We start from the raw sequence: 24,954 nt of genomic DNA, 5'->3' as shown, positions 1-24,954 counted from the left end.
TTTGTCCTTACAGTTCTGGGCAGGTGCTATACCCCCAACCAAGATGAAAATATTTTTCAGGATTTCGAAATACTGTAGATTTTTATATGCGATTATCACTTGATGCTCATAGGGCCGACAGGAAAGCCACTAGTTGAGGGGGGGAGGGGGGAGACGTCTTCTGAGTAGCTAGGGTTATAAATCTGAGCCACCAGTTCCCAACTGAAGGCTACTACATGTTTAATGAGGGAAAAATGTCTGTGCTACCTAGGAAATGAATTATTCAAGATATGGTTGATGTTTTACCAGTTTAGGCTTTAAATTTTTTAACTGCCTATTTGGGTGAAAATCTACTTCACCTTTTTTGTGGGAAGTAGTTTTTTTAAATTATATTTAAGTAGTTGTACAAAGGAATTGCCACTTTACGAAGCAGTTTATGAATACAGTGCATCATGAACATTGTCAACCCTTAACAGTCTTCTTAGTTTTGTAGGATATATGTTGAATTATTATTATTATTATTATTACTACTACTAGTAGTAGTAGTTGTTGTTGTAGTCATGGGGCTTGAACTCAGGGAGTGGGCACTGTCCCTGAGCTCTTTTGCTTAAGACTAGCTAGCATCCTACCACTTTGAGCCACAGCTCCACTTTCTGGTGGTTAATTGGATTTAAGGATCTCAAGGACTTTCCTGCCCTGCTTAGCTTTAAACTGTGATCCTCAGATCTCAGCCTCCTGAGTAGCTAGGATTATAGGCATGAACCACCAGTGCCTGGCTACCTTGAATTCTTGACTGCATTCTCTCCTTCTCTTTATTCACTTTCCTCTTGACCCACCCCACCCCTTTCAAGTACCAACTTTTTAGTGTTTTTGTTGAAGTTTGCCTTTGCCTTTCTAAGCACTAACACAACTTGAGTCCTCCCTTGAATCTACCATTGTGAGCATAGGCTGCTAAGTATACTGTAGCTCTTTGGTTGTATTGTATAACTCACTTCCATTATTGTTTCAGGCTAGAATATGATATGTAATACCCTTAGTTTTGACCTTATTTTAAGTGACCTCAGGACATTGTAGTGCGAATGCACTACTTTGATGCTTAGGCTCAGTGCAATTGTGTATGTCAGCAACACTTGAAGTCTTTTCATACTATGCAAATGTTAGTAGTGCCCATCTTTTTTTCCTTTCACCAGTACTGAGGTTTGAACTTAAGGCCTGTGCTTGCTGAGTAATCCTCTACCATTTGAGCCACATTCCCAGCCAGTTGTGGTGTTCATTCTTATTCATGAAATCTGTCGTTTCTGTGGTTACCTAAGTGGTTTCAGTCATTCCAGCAAAGCTGATTTACTCATGTTCTCTTCCAGTTCTCCAGTACTGAAGAGGCAAACCTGAAAGAGCCCATCATCAAGAGATTTGAAGAGGAAGGAAACCCTTATTACTCCAGTGCCAGGTGGGAGCCGGAGCCTTGCTCACTCCCAGTGGGAACTTTGGCATTCAGATGGGCAGCTTACAGAGACCTGAGCACTTGGCATGGTTGGCCTTCATACTAATAAAAGAATAATGTCTGGCTGGATGTGATGGCAGACACCTGAAATCCCAGCCTGTGGGAGGCTGAGGCAGGGGGATCGTGAGTTTGAGGACAGAATGAGCTACATAGTGAAACGCTCCAAAAATCAAAATGTCTTGACAAGCTTTGTACTGTTGTCTATTCCTGTTAATTAGCTACCTTCCAGTTTTCCAGGATTGTAGATCTATCACCACTGGTCTGATTGTACACTACCACCACCACCACCCCTCCCCCACCCCCCACCCTACCTCTGGCTGCAGCCTAGGAATGAACTCTACAACCTGTAACCAGAGGCGGGCCATGCCAGGAGCCAGGAACAAGAATTCAGAGTCCTGGGTGTGCTCCTTTGAGGAGTTAAAAATGCAGATTCCTGCCATGTAGTTCTGATGGTTTTGCCGTTAGACCATTTCAGGCCTGAGCTTGAGCCCGTACTGGCACTTGGCTGGTGAGTAAGTGTGCTCCAGCAGTCGGGAGGCGACACTGCTCACTGCTCACAGCCAGGGTCCCCGGTGGTCCCGCTAGTCCCCTCTTGCACCACTGCAGCTGTTCTTGTTTGTTTTCTAGTCCACATAATGCACTAATAAATTATCCCTACCTGCCCCTGTCTGCCTCCCAGCTGGAGACGTTTTCCAACAACTTCAGTGTGCTGCATTCAGAAGACAAAAGAGTAACTGTTGGTGTTTTTTAAATTAGGATATCCATGCTATGATTTATAGCATTTACCGATGAGGGCAAATTAGAGAAAAGGGAGAAAAGAAAATCCAAAATTAGAGTTCATTTTATTTAGTTAATACCTCTGTGGGTGGCATCTCTCTTGGCACTAGAGCACAGAAGCTAGCATACTGATTTGAATTCAAATAGTAACAGCTGGGATTTTTTTAAAGCCCATTTGTCTTCTTGCTGTATATTTTTCAGACAGATTTATGGGTATATTTTGTTGATATGGGTCATAGGTTCATTTAATTGAGAACAAAAATGTTTAAATCTTTGAAATAGACATATTCCTCATTTTGCCATGATACCAACAGATTCATATAGTGGGCTAGTAGAAGTAAAGAAGCAGTTGAAAGCCATGTGAGACTTTATTTTTTGTTGGTTGTGGGGCTTGAACTCAGAGCCTGGGCACTATGCCTGAACTGTTGTGGTCAAAGCTAGCGCTTTACCACTTAGAGCCACAGCTCCACTTCCAGTTTTCTGGTGGTTAATTGGAGATAACCTCAGTGACTAGCCTTCCCAGGCTGGCTTTGAACTACAATCCTTAGATCTCATTCTTCTGAGTAGTTAGGGGTACAGGTGTGAGCCACTAGTGCCCAGATTTTTAAAAAAGTATAAAGCTGATATACAGAGGGACTGAAGTTATATAAGTTAATGAGTACATTTTCTTTTTGGACATTGTCACTCTTTCCTCTTTCCCAGTTTTTTCCTCCGGTCTCCACCCACAAGCGATGTATTATCTCACCTTTTTTTCAATATATAGGTATTGACTGAAATACTCATAAGTTAATACTCATTAGTTAGACTATGAAACAGAGCATCATTTAGGAAGTGTGGTGTGTGCACACCTGTAACCTTAACTCCCAGGAAGCTGAGACAGGAGGTTAACAAGTTTGAAGCCAGCTTGGGCTAAATAATGAGGCCCTATCTCAAGAACCAAGAAGAGAAAAATGGGACTGTCTTGTGGGAGCAGTGTAAAATAAGTCATCTGTTGAGAAAAAGTGCATCCTTTGTTGCTTTCATTCTAGTATTATTTTACTCAATTACATTCAAGGTAGAATTGCAAATGGCCAAGACATACTTACCTTTGGAAAGAAATATTGGAATACAGAAAGTTCTTTATTAGTTTGCAGGTACACATTCCGTCGAAACCTTTGGTGTCCTAGAGATAGCCCCTTTGGCTTAGGAGGCCATGCCATGCTAGCGCTGACTTCAGGGAAGTTGTTTGTCACCTGGGGCTGGACCTCCAGTGTTTTGGGGTGTTTTTGTTTTGCAGTCAAGGGCCTTGTCTGCTAAGGCAAGTTGTCTATCACTGGGTGGGCCACACGTCAGCCTTGCCTTACACATTTCCTAGGTCGCCTGTCAGGGTTGTTTGGTGGTAAGTTCCGAGTAACCCATTCTTGGTTCTTTTGACAGGCTGTGGGACGATGGCATTATTGATCCGGTGGATACCAGACTGGTCCTGGGACTCAGTATCAGTGCAGCCCTCAACGCTCCCATCCAGAAGACGAACTTTGGAATCATGAGAATGTAACCAGTTTAAAAAATGTGTTCTGTTGAACAGGTGCCATAGATTTAAACCACACTTGTTTGCCTTAAATCTTTAAACACGTGACTGTTTCAATGATTTTTTTCTTAGTGCAATTTTCTTTTTGAGACTTTGCTATGTTGCCCAGGCTAGGCTGGCCTGGAACTGGCTAGATAGGTCAAGTTGGCCTCAAACTTGGAGTGTTCCTGTCTGTGCCTCCTGAGTGTTGGATTCTCTCTTGTACCACCTTTCCTGGCTGTATTGTGCTTTCTTTTCTCTCTCAGCCCAGGAGTTAGGAGGAAAGAGGCCCAGAGCCTACTATATGATAGACAAGCACTTTACCAGAGCCTAGTAGGTGGTAGATGTGCACTTTACCATTTGATTCATGTCCTCTGCGTCATTGAACTTCCTCCAGGACTGGCGCTCTACCACTGGACTCAGCTTCATCAGCTTTTTGCTGGCTAAGTGGAGTTAAAAGATTCTCATGGACTTTCTTGCTTGGGCTGGCTTTGGACCAGGATCTTCAGATCTCAGCCTTTGAGTAGCTGGGATGACAGTAGGCAAGAGCCACCAGCACTTGGTCTGCATTGTACTTTTTTACCTTTTAAAAAAGTCATTGAGGAAGTGCTTTGGCTCAAAGTGGTAGAGTGCTAACCTTGAGTAAAAAGCTTCAGGGATATATGCCAGGCCCTGAGTTCAAGTCCCACGACTGAAAATAGAAATCACTGAGGTTATTTTTTGAGGTGGGCATCCTCTCTTTTAAAGTCTTTAGAAAATTTTTCTATGGCTCAGTTTTACCACCCATGGAATGATGGAAATAATTTGTAATTATCCTTTCTGTTTCACAAACAGTATGAAAAGTTCCCTTGTCTGAAAATTCTAGAATTACTGGGATTTAAATTTTAAAGTTGTATTTCCACCATTTTGTTGATTATACTTGGTGATATTTCTTTTTAGAGAGCATCTGTTACCTTTATTTTTCTTATATCTCTTTTCTTCCCATAATAGGCAGACTCCTTACTGTCTGCACCATGAGCCCTCTTTACCCATTCTCTTCTTACCTTGCCTTCTCCTGGCTTCCACGGCCTGTGGCTCTCTAACACTGATGTTGCTATTGCTGGAACCAATGGGTTCCCTGACCTTTTGGATGTAACTGCAGCATGCTAGTTGATTGAACACACTTTAGCTTTTGTGGCTTAACACTCTTCACTTCTCTACCAGTTTCTCAGGCCATTATGTTCGATTCCTTCAGGCACTCTTCCTCTCCTACTAGAAAATACCAACAACTTGCCGTTTCTCAATGGACTGGGTTCCTATCACAGTTGCTGCCATACTTTATTACTGGTACCAGATTCAGCCTTCTCTCTTTTGTTTTTTGCCTCCTCTCTTTTAGTGAGCCAGGTTGAAACTACTTAAAATATGAACACATTCTAATTTTAAGTACTTCTTTTATCTTTTCAGAAGTGTAAACAAGACTGTCTTGTTAAAAATACAGAATTATGGAGAAATTTACCCACCAGTAAACCTAGCAAGAAGATTCTTACAGACATTGGGTCTGAAAATGAAAGACCCAGAGACGTAGAATTTATAAATCCATAGAAGCTTTGCAGATGCAATTTAAATTCTTTACCTGACATAAATTATACATTTTCTATTAATTTGCTAGTTAACCCAAACTAATTGTACAAATGAATGGGAGTTATGACATTGGCCATTGTGCATGATCAATGCCCTAGGGTAGTGAAATACCCACTACTGTCCTCTCCGCTCCCACCACCCTTTCTGGTCCCCCCCCCTTCTACTTGTTAGGTCGCATTTTACATATGGCCAGCTTGTGATACTTGGCTTTCTCAGTCTAGCTTATTTTGCTTCTTGCCATGTTGTCCTCCAGTTCTAGCTACTTTCCTGCAAATGACAAGATATCATTCTTTTTAATGACTAATAGTCCGCTGCAGATACATACTGTACTTCTTTTATCCATTTGTATGGTGATAGCTACTTGTAGTGTTTCTCTGTTTGGCTACTGTGAGTAGTGCCCTAATAACTATGGGCATGCAAGTATCTCTTGATGCTGACATCCTTTCCCCTCTGATTGTACTCAGGAGTGGGATGGTTAGAGCATATGCTTTACTTGTATTTTAAAACCTTTAGTACAAACATTTACTCTCTGACATCTGTCCAATTTACCTTTCAGATATAAAAATTCTAAAACTGATAGGGTCGGAAGTATATTGGTTATTGATTACGTAGTTGGAAAGGAAACTTCTCCCTCCTTAGAAAGAACACACATTCAAAACATTAGTCCCCGGGGCTGGGGATATAGCCTAGTGGCAAGAGTGCCTGCCTCGGATACACGAGGCCCTAGGTTCGATTCCCCAGCACCACATATACAGAAAACGGCCAGAAGCGGCGCTGTGGCTCAAGTGGCAGAGTGCTAGCCTTGAGCGGGAAGAAGCCAGGGACAGGCCCTGAGTCCAAGGCCCAGGACTGGCCAAAAAAACAAAAAACATTAGTCCCTTAAAACTCTAGGTGCTGCCTGGCGCCCATGGCTTATGCCTGAAATCTTAGCTGTTTAGGAGGCTGAGATCTAAGGATCAAGGTTCAAAGCCAGCCCTGGCAGACAAATCCCAGAGACTTATCTCCAATTAACTATCAAAAAGCTAGAGTGGAGCTGTTGCTGAAGTGATAGAGTACCAGCTGGGAGTGGGAAAATCTAAGGAGTTCAAGGCCCTAAGTTCAAGCCTCAGCACTGGTATACAGAACAACAACAAAAAACTTGAGGTGTTTGCTTTTCTCCAGTAGCAAGTCTCAGGGGTAAAATATTTGTCTTGCGTTTAATTGCCACATATCTTCTGAGAGGTGAAGAACATAGAAAGGGTTTCCAAGTAATTGGATAACTCTCATCCCATTGCTCTCTCCCATTTTCTTCTCATATGGGTTTTCCATCAGTCAGCATGTGCTTATTGGTGTTATTAAAATAGAGCATTCACCAAAGCTATACAGCATTTGTGTCATCAGAGGTGTTTACCACTGTGAGTTCCTTGCAAATGCCTAAAGCATAAGAGCTTACTGTAGACCTTTCCGAAAGCAGCCCATGTTCTGGGGGAGGCGTAAGCTTCCACTCATGGCTTCCCTCGCTGTGACTTCTTGGGAATGTCCCAACTGTTAATTGCATTAATAGTTTTTCTCTAATATTTGTTAGCTCATGCTTGGTAAGATTAGAGCGCTTTAGGTTTGCTGCATTCATTTTATGACCTGTGATGTAGCATTTTAGCTTTGATTTCAAGCTAGGAAGTGAGCTCTCTCTAAATGTTTTTCTGCACTCCTTGCATTCAAGGTTTCTCCTCAGTGAATCCTGAGCTGGAGCAATGTGAGTAACACAAGTCTGAAGGAATTGCTTCCATGTGTTGGCTCCTTATTCTTGCTATTGAGTCTTTCTTTTTACAAACCAGATCGAATAGTTGTGGTTGAGGGGTCATAAGCAGATTCGTGCACCTGTAAGCAGAGGCCTTGGTGAATTTTTTCCTCTACTGTCTTCAGCTCCTTTTTCTTAAAAGTTCCAGCTGGTGCACCTCACAGAGTCCATACTGGAGAAAAACCATTCAAGTGTTACCAGTGTGGGTAAGCTTCTTCAAAGGTGTGTGACACTGGAATGTTTTTTTCACACTGACTGCATTCAATTGGCTTCTTTGTGTTGTGAGTTTTCTTCGGCTTATTGAGATGTAAGACGGAATTTCAGACATTCCCACACACTGCCTTCGTACTGTTTTGCTCAGCTGCAAGAGCTCATGCTAGAGGCATTTCTGTCTCCGTCAGTCACGCTTGCTCGTGGGCCTTCCCCCGAGGATGGCAAGCCCTAGGCCTTACTTTAGCCATGATTGGTGTGCCCTTCAGTGACATGAAGTACCTTCTTCCCATTGCCGAGCAGCCGCCAGCACCACCCATTGGCGGAACGCGTCCTTCCTAGCTAAAAACCATCTGCATTGTTTCTGCTCCCCTCCCCTCCTGGCACATCTCTTTCAGGTGGGGAAAAGTGAGTTCTACGGCCTGAACTCAGGCCCTTGCACTCCTACCTGGCTCACCCTTTGAGCCACAGCTCCTTTTCCAGCTTTTTGGTTCATTAGAGATGAAAGGTCTCACAGATTTTCCTGCATGGGCTGGCTCTGAACCCCCTTTCTTAGATCTCAGCCTCCTGAGTGGCTAGGGTGACCGTTGTGAGCCACCCACACTCACATCTCCTCGTTTCTGATGGGCGTGTTTCTCTGTCTTGACTGTCCTGCTAACCCACGTCTGCCCTTCTCGTGGCATCTCTCCATTGCTATCGAAGAGGTGCCTGGTCGTCACCTCGTTCACCCTTGCATTCCCAGGAGGTCTTAAAACAGTGTCCACTGCTGGGCCGTTTGTCTTCTTTATTGTCTCGTTGAGTCCCTCTGCTTACATTTTTTTTTTTTTTTTTTGGCCAGTCCTGGGGCTTGGACTCAGGGCCTGAGCACTGTCCCTGGCTTCTTCCCGCTCAAGGCTAGCACTCTGCCACTTGAGCCACAGCACCACTTCTGGCTGTTTTCTATATATGTGGTGCTGGGGAATCAAACCCAGGGCTCCATGTATACGAGGCAAGCATTTTTGCCACTAGGCCATATTCCCAGCCCCTCCACTTACATGTTTTTTTTAATCACTAAGGGCTGTAAGTGGTCTACTGCATCCAGTCTACCCTAGTCCTACCTGTCCACTCCACAATTAGAACCGCTCCCTCAAGTATATCCTTGAGCAGCCATACTGCATAACATCTTGAAATGGTTTCTGCAGAAGCTCCAGCCTCCCATGCTCTGAGATCTTCACCTCCACCCCTTCAGCCTCCTTTTTTGCTCTACAGGAGACTGGTTCCATCCTTTCTAGATTCTCAGCTTTATGAATCTTCCTAGTCCTTTCCATCTTAGGGCCTACAAGGCTTCCTGTCTCCAAACTGTTGCGGTCTCCTTCTTTAGCCCTTACTTTTCCACTGAAGCGCTTGTTTTTCTCAGTGAAACACAGTTTCCTTAGGAACATGTTTGCAACTTCCTGGCTTTCTCTGGTATGCTCTTGTGAAATGTTAACTTTTTATTTATCACAAATTTGCCATGTTATCATAAATGTTCTTTCTGCTAGAATGTAAGCTCTGTGAGAGCGAAGGCCTTCTGTTTACCCTGAATAAATGGAGAAATGAAAAATCCATGTAACAATGTCTCCAGGGCGTGTAGTTTTAAAATCAGGTGATTGATTTTTGTGACGAGTGCATTTGCCAAGTGTTTTCATAATAAAATGAACATTTCCGACATTTGTGTGTGAGTTTCATTTGAGATTGTGTTTGTGTATTGAAAGCCAACTTCAGATTTGGGGCAGGTAGTCAAAGTTCTGAGGAAGCTGGGAGTTTTTCAGGAGCACATTACCAAGGGGTTACAGTTATATAAATCAAGGAAAGAGCACATTTCTTTTTGGACAGTGTCACCTATTAATTTTTTTTTATTTGCTGACATTTACTTTTACTTATCTTCTTACTTAAATCCTTGAGGGTCCAGGACTTGAAGAGAAGTCTGTCCTGGGGCCATAGGAGGAAGGTTGCTTTGGAAATGGGCATGGATCTTGTCACTCTTAACAATTACCAGTTACCTTTCTTCAGAATCTCTACCTTTGCTTAATTTGCTGCCATGAGTTAACACAGCCCTGCTTATTATTGTACAATAAGCACATCACTTGGCCAATTAAAATCTGTGATCTTGTGTTTGGCACAAACACCTTCGGTTTTCAGAAGAGCCCTGTGCTCCATTGAGCTCCACATTCCCTGTACATAGCCAGCAAAGATGGCCACTCACCACCGCTCCAGGCAGCTCGGCCTCCAGAAAGTCCGGTTCCCGGGAAGCCTCCACAGCTGCGTCATGGTGGGAAAACCACATGAAATATCCTCAAATTACACTTTCAGTTACAATTCCCACCTGTGCCAGAAAACGTGGCTTTTCTCCAAGACTTAGATATATGTCATGGAAACTAGATCTAAAGAAATGGTTACAAACACAAATGAAGGACTTTACAGGGGACTAGGGTGGGGCAAGGCAGCAAGAGAAGGGAGAGGGAAAATACAGGATTGAGGGAGAATATCACTGAAATACATTGTGAAAAGGTCACAATGAAAGCTATTAAAAGATTGCAAGAGGGCCAGGCCTGGTGGCACAGGCCTGCAGTCCCAGCTACTGGGAGGCATTAGGAAGGAGGGTCACGGGCCGAGATCAGACTTAGGGAAACACGGGAGAGACCCTATCAGAAGAATGAAAACAATGGGAGAAAGTGGTAGATCAACTACCAAGTAAGCACTCGGCCCCGAGATGACGACCCAGTGTACCAAAAAGTAAGCAAGTCAAATTACAATCAACCTGAAAAAGAACGGAGCGGGAGATGAGTAATGGGCTGAATATGGTCATGGGTGGTGGTGCTGGGGTTTGAACTCAAGGTGTCACTTGCTAGGTAGGCACTGCCATTTTAGCCATGTTCCAGCCCTTGTGCTCCACTTACATTTGGAATGGAAGCTTGCATTTATGCCCAGGCTGGCCTGAACTGCAATCCTTTGACACCCCTGTGGAGCTTGGATAACAGGCACATGGTCCTGTCCAGCCTTTTTAAATGGTTAGGATGGTCCTGTGAAGTTCTTGCCTGGATTGCCCTCAGATCTCGTCTTCCTCATCTTATTCTCTAGAGTAGCTAGGATTACAGGTGCGAGTTACTGCACCTGGTAAGTTAGATTGATTTCTTTTTGGTGCTGGTCCTGGGGCTTGAACTAAGAAGGGCCAGGGCACGGATCCTGAGCTGCTTTTGCTTAACGCTAGCAGTCTACCACTTGAGCCACAGCTCCACTTTCAGCTCTTTTGTGGTTAATTGGAGATAAAGAGTCTCACAGACACTTCTGCCTGGGCTGGCTTTGAACTGTAATCCTTAGATCTCTGCCTCCTGAGTAGCTAGGATCACCAGTGTGAGCCACTGGTGCCTTTCTTATAACTAAATAAATACAGTGCTGTTGTTTTTAAACTAAAATAGGATTTCTTTTGCATTGTGATTTACAATTAGAGTGATAGGAGTTGCATAAAATTCTCTTAAGAAATATACTTAGCTGCTAAGTTTGTCTGGGTACTTAGTAAAGGAAAAGTGACACCATTTATTTCTGTTTTCTCATGAAGTATGTTGTTTCAAAAATATATTTTCAAATAAGAATTTGTCTAAGATGAGCTGGATAATCATAGTGTTACTTATGACCTTTCTCAGAAAACACTAAGTACAAGACACGATGGGAGAGGTTGACACTGTTTTGACAAAGCTCTTTGCACAAAGCAATTAGTTTTGTTTTTCTTCCTATACCTCAAGTTCCCTTGCGTCTGGAATCGGGATACTGAGAATAAAGCCACAGGACATTTCTCTCCACTTTTTACCGTTCTAAACAGTCATGCATTCTGCACGGTGGGTCAGTAACGGGCAGCAGAAGTAAGCTGGAGATCATTTTTTTAAACATACAAGTGTTAATTGCAAGAAGTGAATTTAGAAGGTAAGTAGAATTTTGGAGCATACTGACTCGTAGCAAGAGGTTTCTGAAAAAAATGAATTCAACATTTGTCAAACATAACTCTATTAATCGCCTTCCTGTATGTATAAGGCAATTGAAAATAACTTGTTTTACAGTTCAAAATTAGAGGAGGAGAAAAGAAATCCCAACCAAAAAAAAAAAAAAAAGAAACTCCATAATTCTCTCACCCAGAGAAAACATGCTGGTATTCACATTTTCTTGTGTTCTCTACCTGTTGAAAATTGTTTTACAAAAACATATTCTACTCTGTGATGTGCATCTCATCCTGCCTTCCTTTTTTTGTGGGAGGGGTGGGGGAATCTAGCACCAGGGTTTGTCCTCATCTTGGTTGGTTCATTAAAGATGGAGCCTCATGGACTTTTCTGCCCGGGCTGGCTTTGAATTAAGATCCTCTGGACCTCTGTTTCCTGAGTAGCCAGGATTATGGGGGTGAGCCTCCGGCCCCTGGCTGCCTGCCGCACTTCCTGGGTTGCGTGATCAATTATGTGAATGGTTTAACGGCTTTCCGGTTTGGGGATGCTCGGGTTGCTTCCCAGGCCCCATTGCAGGATAACAGGCAGTGCTGCAGTGCACATCTCTAGTTCCTTAGGTGTGGTTAACGTTGCCAAATTCTGCTCTCAAAGTTCTTTTTGTGGTACAAGTAATGTTAGACAGACTTTCCTGATAAGGGATGGCTTCCAATTGAGATCCTTAGCTCTCAGCCTCCTGAGGAATTACAGGTGGGAGCCATTTTGAGAGCCTTTTTGTTTTGTTTTGTTTTCTTATTCCACAAAACGATGTGAGCACTGCCATCAAGATTCAGTCAGCCATGGGAGGACAGTTAAAGAGGGTCAGGCCAGCTACTCTTTTTCTTTCTTTTTTTTTTTTTTAAAGTATTTTAATGCTAATACTGGGGCTGGAACTCAGAGTCTGGGCATTGTGTTTCAGCTTTTGTTGCTTATGCTGGCACTCTACCACTTGAGCCACTGCACCAATTCTGGTTTTCTGGTAGCTAAGTGGAGATAAGCTCATGGACTTTCCTGCCGGTCCAGCTTTGAACCGCAATCCTCAGATCTCAGCCTCCTGAGTAGCTAGGATTACAGGCGTGAGCCACTGGCGCCAGGCGTTAGTAACTTTTTGATATAATAACTATTAGGCGATGGATACAGATTGTTAGGAGGGCAGGTAGCTTTCTCAGAGCTACCAAGGGACCCACGGAGGGCCTAGAGCAATCTGTACTTTGAGATTCAAGACCATTTGGAAGTTCCTCACTGCCTGGGCTGTGGTAGCGATGGCCGCACCTCACTGAGCACGGACACCACAGGCTCCACGCTCTGCCTGGACCCCACACGCAGGATGAGGTGAGTCAAGTCTGGCTGGTTTCCGTCACTGAGCTCTGAGGTGAGCTTGCCATCAACATCCGCCAGTCCCTGAAGGCCTGGCTCACGCCCGTCACTGTGTTTTTGTCTCTGTAGAGACACAAATGGGAAAAGGAACCAAGCCTTAGAAAAATCAATCCCTTAATATTGAAAATGCTAGCATGCGTCCCTTGGTTATTGATAGATCACACTGTAATAAAAAAAAGTATCTAAAAATAAGCCCTTCACTGGTGATTATATTGTCTAAGTGGAAATAAAAGTGATTCAGGCTCCACACTTCACCGGTTAGGTCATGGGCTTAAGATGGAAACACGTAGATTTCACATAGCTCAGTTTTCTTGTTGAACCTCTGGATTGTTTGTCTATAGCCAGTCTTTTCAAGTAAGAGTTGAATGCCTCTATGTTTTCCATTGAAAGAAGAGATCAAAGAATTAGAGCAGAGTCAGTGTTAGACATTATTTTCAGATCTGGTGCAGCAGCCAGTGAAAATCTTGGGAAAGTCTCTCTCAACAATGCTTTCTTTCTTTAAACATTTCTTACTGTTTAGGATAATGTATCTTTGTCTTAAGACAAAGTATAAAGTAATAAGTATTTTATGCTTATCCACGTATTTATTTATATATGGGAGATCTGGGATAATTTTCCTTCATCTAGGACCATCCTTAACATTTTTGATAGTGTAAACCTTCTAGCAACAAGTCCTCTCAGTTATTGTTTTTTTTTTTAATTTTCTGACATTGTCTTTATGCCACCTTATTTTCTGGGCAAGATTAAAAAAATAAACAGTAGCACCCACAGGATAAAAGCAACTAAATAGATACATATATCTTAATATAATGCCTGACTATATCTTGAGATACCTACTATACATTTCTCCCTTCTCTCCTTCCTTCCTTGGTGGTACCAGGGCTTGATCTTAGCACCTTGTATTTGCTCAGCTTGCTTACACGTGGCTGGCGCTCTACCACTTGAGCCATACCTCCACCTGGCTTTTTGCTGGTTAGTTGGAGATGGAGTCTCACTTTTCTACACAGGCTGGCTTCACACTGCAATGATTAGATCTCAGCCTCCTGCGTAGCAATGAGTTCAGACACGAGCCACTGGCACTTGGCTGATATTCTCGTATGTATTCTTAGAGTCTGGAACGGTATCTTCTGGAATGTAGGCAGTGACATAGCAGTGACGTATACTTCTTTTTGCTTATTGGAATCTCACCAAGTTTCTAAAATAACCTGTACGGTTCTTATCATAAGAAAGTCTAATTTGTTTGATTTAGATGATTTGACTTTTCCTCCTAATTTTTCCACACTTTTAAAATGCAGAGTATAGCTTTAAAAAAATGTCACTGGAGTTTTCTATTAATGATGCAAGTGGTAGTGATGAGATACAAATTAAAGGCTCTATCTGGAGGGAAACACACAGAGTCATGGGGGGAATGGAAAAACGATTTAAGAGTGTTGGGAGACCTCGTGTGGACACAGAGACCGCTGCGTCCCCTCTGGGGACCATACACTCCCTGTAAGCGCTTTGGGGTGCAGGATTGAGCCCTAAGGCTTCTCCAGGACACCCCCGGGTTTCCCCCGCACGGCCCTCACTGGCCTCTGCTCGTGCTCCCGCCAGCGTTAGGAAGACAGACTCAGCACTTTCCATTCCGCCAGGAAACCTGCCGCCGGAGTGCAAGCTGATTTCCTATTTTATATATCCGCTTTAGTTTCCCGTTCCCTCAAGTTACCAGTTTTATTCACCTGTGATGTTGAAGGATGCACGTGGAATTCTAGCTTGATAATGTTCTCCATTGCCCGAGAGATGCCATTCCTCTTTCTTTTCTTTTCTTTCTTTTTTATTAGTGGCAGTTCTTAGCCTGTCTTTTACATAGAGCGTTTTGTTATATAGCGCCGGGTGACCTTGAGCTCATAATTCTCCTGCCTCAACTTCCCAAATACTGGAATTATAGCATGTAGCACCATGGCTTGCTAGAATGTCTTTTTGATGATTTCCTTTTCCTCAGTGATGTGGCTCTTTGTGTGAATAATGTGTGGAATATATTGAGGTTTTTGATTTAGATCTTAAAATCAAATTTGGGTGCATTTTGGTCATTATTTCTTTTTTTTTTTTTTTTTTTTTTGGCCAGTCCTGGGGCTTGGACTCAGGGCCTGAGCACCGTCCCTGGCTTCTTCCCGCTCAAGGCTAGCACTCTGCCACTTGAGCCACAGCGCCGCTTCTGGCCGTTTTCTGTATATGTGGTGCTGGGGAATCGAACCTAGGGCCTCGTGTATCCAAGGCAGGCACTCTTGCCACTAGGCTATATCCCCAGCCCTCATTATTTCTTTAAATATTCTTTCCCCTGACATTCTAATTGTGCATGTGCTAATCCACTGAGTGTATTTATTTTCTCGGGTCCCAGAGACGGTTCGTCTTGTCAGGTATTTGGTGTGCCTGTCTTCTTTGCTCCAGTTTGGATAGTTTAAATAGTCTTATCTTCAAGTTCACTGCTTCTTAATGGCGTTGAGCTTTCCAGTCAGCTTTTCATGATAGATACTCAGTTTTGGAAGCTATTTTTGAAGTTCTTTAAAAAGTAGCTTTTATGCTGGGCACTAGTGGCCCAGGCCTGTATTCCAGTTCCTCAAGAGGCTGGGGGAAAACATCCCAGAACCTCATTCTTTGAGAATTGTATCCACCGTCAGTTTGGGCCTTGTCTTTATTGAATGAGCTTCAGCTCACTATGGATCACGTGGGGTTTTGTTGTTGTTTTTGTCGGCTTCAACTCTGGGCCTGGTGCTGTCCCTGAGCTCTTCAGCTCAAGGCTGGCGCGCTACCACTTGAGCCACAGCGCCACTTCCGGTTTCCAGGTGGTTCACTGGAGATGAGAGTCTCACAGACTTTCCTGCCCAGGCTGGCTTTGAACCACAATCCTCCGATCTCATCCTCCTGAGTAGCTAGCATGACAGGCGTGAGCCACCAGCCCGCGGCTTCTGGGTCACATTTTTCTGATTTCCTGCATATCCAAGAATATTACTCATGAATGCTAAGCGTTGTGAATGTACATGGTGGCTGCCTGGATTTAAAGCCATGTTTTGGGGCAGCACCGGGTTTGGGTGAGCGGGCCACGGACTTGCTTGCTCGCCAGCGCTGTCCTTTGGAGGCTTTCTGAAGCACTGTCAGGACGCGTTCGGGGTCCCCGTGGCCTTTCTCAGGGGTGGCCTGGCTCGTGGCTTCCTCCACCGCTCCCAGGTTTTCTGTCTTTCTGTTAGGTGGGTTGACATTCAGACTTTCCTCCATGCTATCCAAACTCTTCTTTTTGCTCATTAAAAAGCTGTGGTAAGATACAGATACATTCGAATTGACGATCTTAACCACTTTATTATGATTTGATTTTGAGACAGCCTGTTGCGAAGTTGTTTAGGCGGGTTTCCAGTGTGTGGGTTCACGGGGTCCCCGCTCTGCCCCCCACTAGCCGGGCTGTGTCTCACCCACGTGCCTGGCCCATCCTAACCATTTTATGAAGCGGCCAATCTAGTGAAATTAAGCAGATTCGTGCTGTTGCGTAATCCAGCTCCAGAACGTTTTCATCTTGCAAAATGGAGATTCTATGACATTAAATAATATCCCTCTGTCCCCTCCCGCCCGCTCCCCCCTGCAGAGTCTGCTTGTTTCTCTGCGTTTGACTGCTCGTGAGCTTTCCCAGTACTCGTTCAGTTTGGGGTTTTTGCTCTTTGGTGATCTTTCTCTGGTTTGATGACGTCTTTCCTACATAGTCATAGAATTCAGCCGAAGATTCCAGGGGTCTTGAGACAGAGGCAGATGGGTAAACAGCTGGGGCTCGTTCACCGGGCAGCTCCTTCCTTCCAGGAACTCCTCCACAGAGGGCTCGCCCTTGGTTTCCCACGTGCTGAGCCCCGTGTGCTCTTCTGTCCGTCCCTGTCTCCAGCTCAGGGCATCTCTGTTCTTGGCTGGCTCTGGCTAGACGAATCATTCATTCCTCTTCTCCTTTATTCACTTCTCTAGTGTTAAATAATTTTCTTTCCTGTAGCACTAGGGTTTGAACTCAGGGTCTCGTTGCTTCCAATCTCTTCGTGCTTGAGTTATTTCTCACATAGGATTTTGCAGTTTCTCATTTCTATGGTACCAATAAGTCATTTTACTCATGCGGCCTGGTAGAGGCCGGATTCATAGCCTCAACATTTCTTTCACGAATGAGGAGCCTGAAACTCAGGTCAGAGGCTCATTTGTTTCTCACTATTGAGCAGCATTTCATTTCATTCTTGTTTAAATTTTGAGGACACTTAAAGATTTAGAAAAAAAATCAAGGAATAAAAGAACGAACTCCTATATTTCTATCAATAAGAATTAAGTGCTAGAAATTTGTATTTGTAGCCAAGTTCTGGTGGCTCACGCCTGTAACCCTACCTACTCAGGAGGCTGAGATCTGAGGATCACAGTTCAAAGCCAGCCCGGGCATGAAAGTCCATGAGACTCTTATCTCCAATAAACTACTCAGAAAAAGTCAGAAGTGGTGCTGTGGCTCACGTGGTAGCGTTCAGTGTGGCCAGTGGACATAAAACACTGGCTGGAGGACAGAAATGTATCCCCTTTTCCTACTCTGAGCAGTTGATCACGTCTACCCAAGTGTCCTTATCTAGACCACTACTTTTCACTCTGGTATGATATTCCATTCCTTTTTGTAGAGATGGACATTTTGCTTGTTTCCTATGTTTTTCTATTGAAAGCAATGCTCCTATCTTTAAAAAAATTGTTATTATAAGGGTAATGTACAGAGGAGTTACGGTTACATAAGTCAGGTAAAGAGTACATTTCTCTTTGAACAATGTCACCCTTTCCCTCCCTCTCCCAGTTAATACTTCCATCTTTATCTACTTGCACTCTTTGTGTACTTGAAAGAGTGTGGAGTTAGTTATGTGTTGGGATTGATCCAGGCCTGTTTAATGTTGATGCACTATCATGCTGTTCCCAGTTACAGAGTTCTCTGTGGAGCCAGTGAATTTGGAGGGTGCTGGTGATCTGTGCCCAGTGGAAGAATTCCTCTCGGACTTTCCCCTCACTCTCCCTTCGGGACAACAGTCGTTGGAAAGGTCTTAGACAAGGGCGGTATTAAAACCCTCCTCACCGCATAGGCGAATCCACATTGAGCATTTAGCTGAACGGGATATGTACGGAGACACACAGATCTTTTTAACGGGAATATCGTCAACATACATGGTTTTTTATTGCCCTCCCCCACAATTAGGGTTTATTAGACAAGTTTAAAAGAAATTTAAATTTATTCACTAGGCATCCTAGACGTTTGCTGCAGGCTTGAAGAGTGGTGATTTATGGGAAGAAGAAGTGTAGAAACACCATGTCCATCTGACACAACAAGCCTCACGACTAAGCCAGGAGCGACGTGGCTGTCAGGTACTCAGGAATTATTGGCTGGTGTGACTAAGTTGTGGACAAGTGGAGGAGTATTTCAAGATGTCAGATGAGTGAGGGTGGAGGAGGCGGAGGAGGGAGGGCAGGGACACCGAGGGAAGAGGGAGGGCTGCTCTGTGCGGAGGGCGGGTGTTCTCTGGTCCCCGCGTGGAGGGAGCCAGTTGGGCCCAGCCAGGATGGTCGGTCTGTCTGTCTGTCTGTCTGTCTGTCTGTCTGTCTGTCTCTCTGCACAGGGCGTCTCCGGCCTTTCTCAGCTTTGCCGCCTTAAGGAAGCCATTGGGAAATTCTGATTTCCCCCAGCTCTGCATCCGGGGGGCCTCGCCCGAGGGCAGGCCTGACACTGGGCCCGGACTGACTGGACGCCCCTCCCCAGGGCGTGCGGAGACAGGGAGCCCTTTCCAGGCCCCCCCAGACTGTGCCTTCCAGCACCCCGTCCCCCGCTCTCTGCAGTGCCGGGTGCTCCGCAGTGCTGGGGGCTCTGCTGGCGGTGGGTGCTCCGCAGTGCTGGGTGCTCCACAGTGCTAGGTGCTCCACAGTGCCAGGGGCTCCGCAGTGCTGGGTGCTCCGCGGTGCTGGGTGCTCCGCAGTGCTGGGTGCTCCGCAGTGCTGGGTGCTCTGCTGGCGGTGGGCTCTGGACTCGGCTCGCCTGCGTTTGTGCTTCCAGCCTAAGCGTTCTTGTCCTCGGTCTGGGAAAGGCCTCCGATGATGGCAGGCGCTCCCCACCGCCACGGAGGGGGTGGCTGTTTCAGGGGGTGCACGTGAAACAATGGGAGGCCACGCCGCTGGACGACTCTGCGCACAGAGCCCTCGCTCCCGCGAGCGGGGCGACCCCGAGGGAGTGTCTCCCCCGTCCTGGGCCTCCAGGACCCTCCGCAGAGGGGCTCAGCCGGCGCTGGCCAGGGCTGCCGAGGGCCCGGCTAGGTTCTCAATGATCCTTGCTATAGCGATCTGAAAGCAGCACGTTGCTAACCCGTCAACGGCTAGAAACAGACAAACAAGATATTATGTGGTTCCATGCGTAACTATTGAGAGCCTAGCAGTGAGCGCCAGGCTCCCGCCCTCAGTCCCGACTCTCTACCTGAAGCTGCTGTAGGCGGGAAAGTCTGGGAGACCCCTCGCTCCAGTTAATCAGCACAAAGCCACAAGGGGAGCTGTGGCTCAAGAGGTAGAGTGCCAGCCTTAAGGGAAACAACTAAGGGACAGCCTCTGGGCTCTGAGTTCAAGTCCCAGTACTGGTGCAAAGAAAAGTAAAGACATTGTAACTATTAAAATGATTAGCTATTAAGACATTTGCATAGTTACACTGCATAGACCTGATACCCATGTAAGAGAACTGTCTACAAGAAACTGACACATAGTAGGTACTCACTAGAGAGTAGACACCTATTATAGGTGGTTAATTAGTATACTGTAGCATACTGTAGTATATTATATAGAGTGTATCAGGAAGGGACCCTATGTTACATTATATTCAAAAGGCAACCATTAGACTCAAGTGTCTATAGGGCTTTGAGAAAGATCATCACTGACGGTGCAGTGTTTGGGGTTCACCCTGAGGTCTGTGAATGGCTCCAAGCAGTCAGCAGGCATCTTTCGTGGTGTTGGGCAGGTGGGGGTCACGAGAGTTGGGGGGTGTCTGGAGGCGCTTGTCTCCCTGTTCTTTGTCCTCCATACTGCTCCTGCAGGCCTAGGACCAGCCCTGAGCGCCCCCCCAGGGCGGCGAGGGCCGGGGGTGTGTGTTGGGGGGGTGTTCAAGCTGCCACTTCTCTTCCTCGTTCTGTTCCAGCAGCACAGGCATGGTCGTGGGGGGCCCTGCGGTCATGTGGCGCGGGGCTCCGGGCCAGGGCTCTGGTTTGCCCTCTACGCGAGTCCTCCCCAGCCCCCGGGTGTTCTGGTGGACGGTCCCCCAGAGCACCCTCCCCCCGCAACAGTGCCAAGACATCTTTTCCTTCAGGGCTGCGGCTCGATAAGCTCCAAGCTACTCTGAAAATTAGCTAAGCTCTTCTCCCCCCGCCTCGGCCCCCGCCTCTGCCCCATGCACTCAGAGCTGGTTTTACCCAGCTCTAACGCCCTGCCCTTCACAAGTGCAATTTCCCAGGTGGATGAGGCTGTGCGGGAATCAAGACCCGGGCTTCGTGCAGGGAAACGGCCCTTGACGTGCAGTCACGGTCTAGCTGAAGGGCCGCCAGCCGGGGCTGAGCGTTGCATCCTGGGCCATGGGTGCGGCCTTCCTGGACCTCAGGAGGCAGCTCGTGCTGTCTGCGTTGAAAGCCCGGTGCTGAGGCCCCCGTGCTGTCAAACCAACGCTCTCGGGTGCTGGGGTTATACCCAGTCTCCGGGGGGGACTGCCTCCATGTGGGGTGAGGTCGGAGCCCAGAAACCACGTGGGAATGAGAGTCGAGGAATGTAAGGACAGGACACAGAGCCCAAGGTTCCCAACTCTCCTGCCACTCAGAGCACCTGTTCAGTAGGCTGTTCATTTGGGCAGGAAAGATCTTTGCTTGCGCTGGGCACCGACGGCTCACGCCTATCATCCTAGCTATGTGGAAGGCTGAGATCTGAGGATCGGGGTTCAAAGCCAGTGCGGGCAGGAAAGTCTATGAGATTCTTATGTCCAATTAGCCACCCAAAAGCCGGAAGTGGAGCTGTGGCTCAAGCAGTAGAGTAAAAAAGCTAAGGAGCGGTGCCCACGTCCTGAGTTCAAGCCCCAGTAAAGGTACAAAAAAAAAAGTTCTTTGGTTAAAATTAGTCAGTTTGAGAAATGGGGGGACAAAGAGTGAACAAATGCAGCAGTGGTGCTCATTAGACACAATACTCAACATAAACTGTACAACTCCTGGGCAGGGACGGGAGAGAAAACCCGGGGGAAAGGCAGGGACGCACCGCCCAAAGAAGTGTACCCTTTCCCCGACTTGCCTTCCTGCAACCCCTTTGTGCGGCACCTTTATCCTTACGATAAGAAAATTTAAAAAAAAAAAAAGAATCCACTTGAAGACCAGGTCCTGCTGCTTGTCAGGGATGAGCTTTAAAGATATTGTGCTAAGAAGAATCCAGAAACAAAAGTATTACATAATCTCATTCTTATGTGGAATCTAAAAAAAAAAAACCAGTCAAATGGATAGAGAATAAATCAGCAACTGCCGGGAGCAATCTAAGTCAAAGGATAGAAAGTAGCAGAAGTGTAGGCTACTGCTAGAGGTTCCAGATCCCTAGTTAGAAGTGTGCATTGTAGTTGGATGGTTTTGCCGAATGAGTAGATGGTAGCTGCTTTTGCCACAAAGAGTAATTACTGAAAGATGTGCATGTATTCATTTGCTTTGCTACATCTTACTATATAGATATATCTTATAGCATCATGCATACTTTGAATATAAAAATCTATTACTTGGGCTACACTTCCACTTTCAAGTTTTTGCTGGCTAATTGGAGATAAGAGTCTGACAGACTTTCCTACCCAGGCAGGCTTTGAACCTCTGTCCTCAGATCTTACCTTCCTGAGTACGCATAAGCCATCAGTGCCCACCCAAATAAACTTATTTATTTATTTATTTATTTTTGCTAGTCCTGGGGCTTGAACTCAGGACCTGAGCACTGTCCCTGAGCCTTTTAGTGCTCAAGGCTAGCACTCTACCACTTGAGCCACAGCGCCACTTCTGGCTTTTTCTGTGTATGTGGTGCTGGGGAATTGAACCCAGGGCTCCATGCATGCTAGGCAAGCACTCTAGCACTAGGCCACATCCCAGCCCCACATTTAGTTTGGAAAGGTTAAACCCATTTGTGCTCACTCGACTAGCCCCGAGAGTCTGAATCAGCGACGGCTTGGTGAAGAGACACGCGGCACACACGTCAGAGGGTGGCCGCTCGAGTGACCTCGGCCCCCTGGCTCAGTGCTGTGGCCAGCGCCCTGTGTGGCGTGGCTTCTCCTCTCTGGGGCCTGAGGAGAGGGAAGGTAGATGTCTCTGGCATTTGTGGAATAAGACCAAATGTAGCCAGATGTCGTGAAGATAGGGGGCCATGCTCTGTGACCTCGGTCTGTGCGTTCTCTCTCTCTCCCCGACTTCCTGGCTCCTACGGCTATTTGGGATTGTGCTCTTGAAGCTGGAACAAGGACAATGCACCCGAATTCCCAACCAGTGTATCACAAATAGATTCCGCCAGGGCTGTCGTGAGCGTGGAACAAGACAGACACTTGAAGCTCCCACCTGGGGCGGTGTTCAGCTCCCTTGCCACCCCACCCACCCACCCCCACCCCCGGGCCCCCTTACCCCCGCCCCCAGACCCCCTTACCCCCACCCCCACCCCTGCCCCCGCCCCCGCCCCCAGGCCCCCAACCAGTCTTGCTTGCCAGTCTCCCCGGGTGGTTCTAATCTGCAGCCAAGTTAGGAAGCTCTGCTCTGGGGTTGCCCTCAACGGCAAGCTCCGTGCTCGGGTTAGATCTCGGTGTTTTCTGCTCTAGAAAGTCCAGTATGCAAAGTTGCTATTTCATTGATGTCCATGGACCTCCATTTGCCTCAATCTGACTTGCGTGCCTGTGCTTTCTGACTTCTATGTCTAGGCCCGCAGAGCTAAGAGGCGTGTTTACAGGATTCTGGGCCGGGAAAGAGAGTAGCCGAACAAGGAACCGAGAAGGATTTTGAAGTTTTCTTTTTGAAATGCTTTGAGTGTCAAGACTCTCTTACGGTAAATCTGAAGATTCCTGGGAAACACGTAATGACATTTAAAAGCTACTCGCTTATTTCTGTGCACCCTGGCTCCAGAAATAAAACACATAATAAAAAAGTAAAACAATCTTGACAGCTTCCTTTGAAGTCTTTTTTATTCCCCAAGGAGAAATTAAATTAGTACACACACACACACACACACACACACACACACACACACACACACACACACACACCCCGAGCTGGGGGAGAGGGGAAGGTTACTTTGTGGCTGGCTTTCGTTATCACTCCCTGAGAGAGAGATTGGTCTCCGTGGGCATCTGAGGCTCTGGGGGCAAGGCTGGGTTAGGCTGCGCTTCAATTCCCTCTGCAGGGCACCGGGCAAAGGCCATGTCCCTGAGTGACGGCTTCCACCAGGGCTACTCTGGCCAGCGGTGCAAGTGGCACACAATGGGATTTGCATCCGCGCATGAAGAGTCCTAAATATTCAGAGCTGGGGCTCCGGGCTCGCCTCGGCCATGCATGGGGGATTTCTCTCCCACGGGGGGAGGCCTTGGCTCTTGCATCAGCCAGAGACCTGGCGGGGCTCCCTGGATCTCGGCCGGGCGCCCACGTGGAGCCCGGTCTAAAGCGTAAGGTCTTCCTCAAAAATGGCCAGTGCCATTGTAGCTTGAGCGTCCAGGCGGCCCTGTGGAGACTGTGCGGCTGTGCCTGACTCCCAGGAGTCTCCCGCGGGGGACAACTTGGCCTTGGAGAGCATCTGCATCATTGAGGAATCTTTTACATTATATTGCAATGCTTTGAAACCCGAGATTCATTTTCTCTTTCTCTCTTGTCTCCTCTCTTTTTTAAACTTTGTTTTAAAACGACAAACTTGATTTTTAAAAAGACAAGAGCAAGGTAAAGAAGAAGAAAAAGCCTCGGGTTTTGGCCACGCACGCCCAGCCTGCCTCGGGTTTTGGCCACGCACGCCCCGCCTGCTCCGTGCGCGCCCTGGGAGACGAGTCGCAAGGACTTTTCTGCCCTGGCAAGGCGGGTTTTGAACCGTGATCTTCAGGTGTCAGCTTCCCGAGTAGCTGGGGATGCAGGCAGGAGCCACTGTGCTCAGTTCTAAAGTTCCCACCTCAGGCTAGGAACTACATCCTTATGGGTACCTTTAGGTCTTTACACTGTGTTTCTGGCCTCACATTTGATGTGCAAAACACCAGAGACATGTCATCTTCGAGAATATCATCTGATCAATTTTGATCGAGGACTGAAGAGTAGTAGCACCAGAAATCTAGTATGATGCCTTGAGGGTTACCCTGAAGAAGGAATCTTTAGCTTGGCTAGTCCCTAGCCAATAATACCTTTCCCTTCTCTGTTTAAACACAGAATGCCACCCACCAAAGTGTCTGTACCATGGCCTACCTTTCTGATTGCCTCAGCCTAAAGAGCTTGTCTTCCCTGTACTTTTAATTCACTCTCTGTCTGGATGATTTATTTAACAATTGAATTAGCAATCGATATCCTAGCTCATGTTTTAGTTGAATGCAATTTGTCTTGTATTGCTATTTAATTTTTCACTAATATCTGTCTAGTGGAAATAGCAGTGATCTGAATTTGGGTTCCAGATTTATTTCTGTTTATCTCAGGCTAGTGTTTGACCTTTTGGGGGTTTCAAATCTCCAGATTTGAAATTCTACAATGTCTCTTCTTACCATATGACTAAAGCTTAGTTTCTTATATGGATCTGGTTGGTTTTTTTTGATGAATTATTGCGGTAGGCTGTTTCTAACATGAGTCTCAACGATCCCTGTTTCCTAGTGTCACGTTTTTGTGAATCACTTCCCTTGAGTGTGAGCTGGGCCTAGAAAAAGGAATGTAGAAGAAGTGATGGGGTGCCACTTCTGCTGTTAGCTTAGCGGAGTCTGTGACTTCTGTGTTGTTACTATCCTCTCCAGTCTCCTCTTACACGCTTGCTCTAATGGGGGAATCCACTCAGGATGGACTTGAGGACAGCCCTTGGTCAAGAGCAAGTAGCAGAGGCTCACTTCCACAGGCCGTGCTATGGAGCTATCGTGGAGACGGAGCTGAGCCTTGAGGCACTGCAGCCCCAGGTCACACCTTAGGACTTC

At 46.3% G+C, this 24,954-nt stretch overlaps 1 protein-coding gene and 1 long non-coding RNA gene across 2 annotated transcripts in view; both read left to right on the top strand.

Moving 5' to 3' along the window:
• The window catches only part of Mccc2 (methylcrotonyl-CoA carboxylase subunit 2), a 53,673-nt gene extending 49,796 nt beyond the window's left edge, over positions 1 to 3,877 (top strand). Inside the window, exons 16-17 of the mRNA XM_048368501.1 lie at positions 1,341 to 1,426; positions 3,674 to 3,877. Coding sequence (XP_048224458.1) covers positions 1,341 to 1,426; positions 3,674 to 3,791 — 204 coding nt within the window. The 3' untranslated portion in view covers positions 3,792 to 3,877. The remainder of the gene's footprint in view (positions 1 to 1,340; positions 1,427 to 3,673) is intronic.
• A 4,047-nt stretch (positions 3,878 to 7,924) lies between these two features.
• Positions 7,925 to 9,099, top strand: LOC125367803. Its single transcript, XR_007214158.1, has 2 exons — positions 7,925 to 8,209; positions 8,432 to 9,099. It is a non-coding gene; the product is annotated as an uncharacterized LOC125367803 (long non-coding RNA).
• Positions 9,100 to 24,954: the final 15,855 nt, after the last annotated feature.

This window comes from Perognathus longimembris, chromosome 19 (assembly GCF_023159225.1).
Source record: "Perognathus longimembris pacificus isolate PPM17 chromosome 19, ASM2315922v1, whole genome shotgun sequence".
Classification (NCBI taxonomy): Eukaryota; Metazoa; Chordata; class Mammalia; order Rodentia; family Heteromyidae; genus Perognathus; species Perognathus longimembris.
Note: the sequence above shows the minus strand (reverse complement) of the source record. Positions and strands in the feature narration are given on the sequence as shown.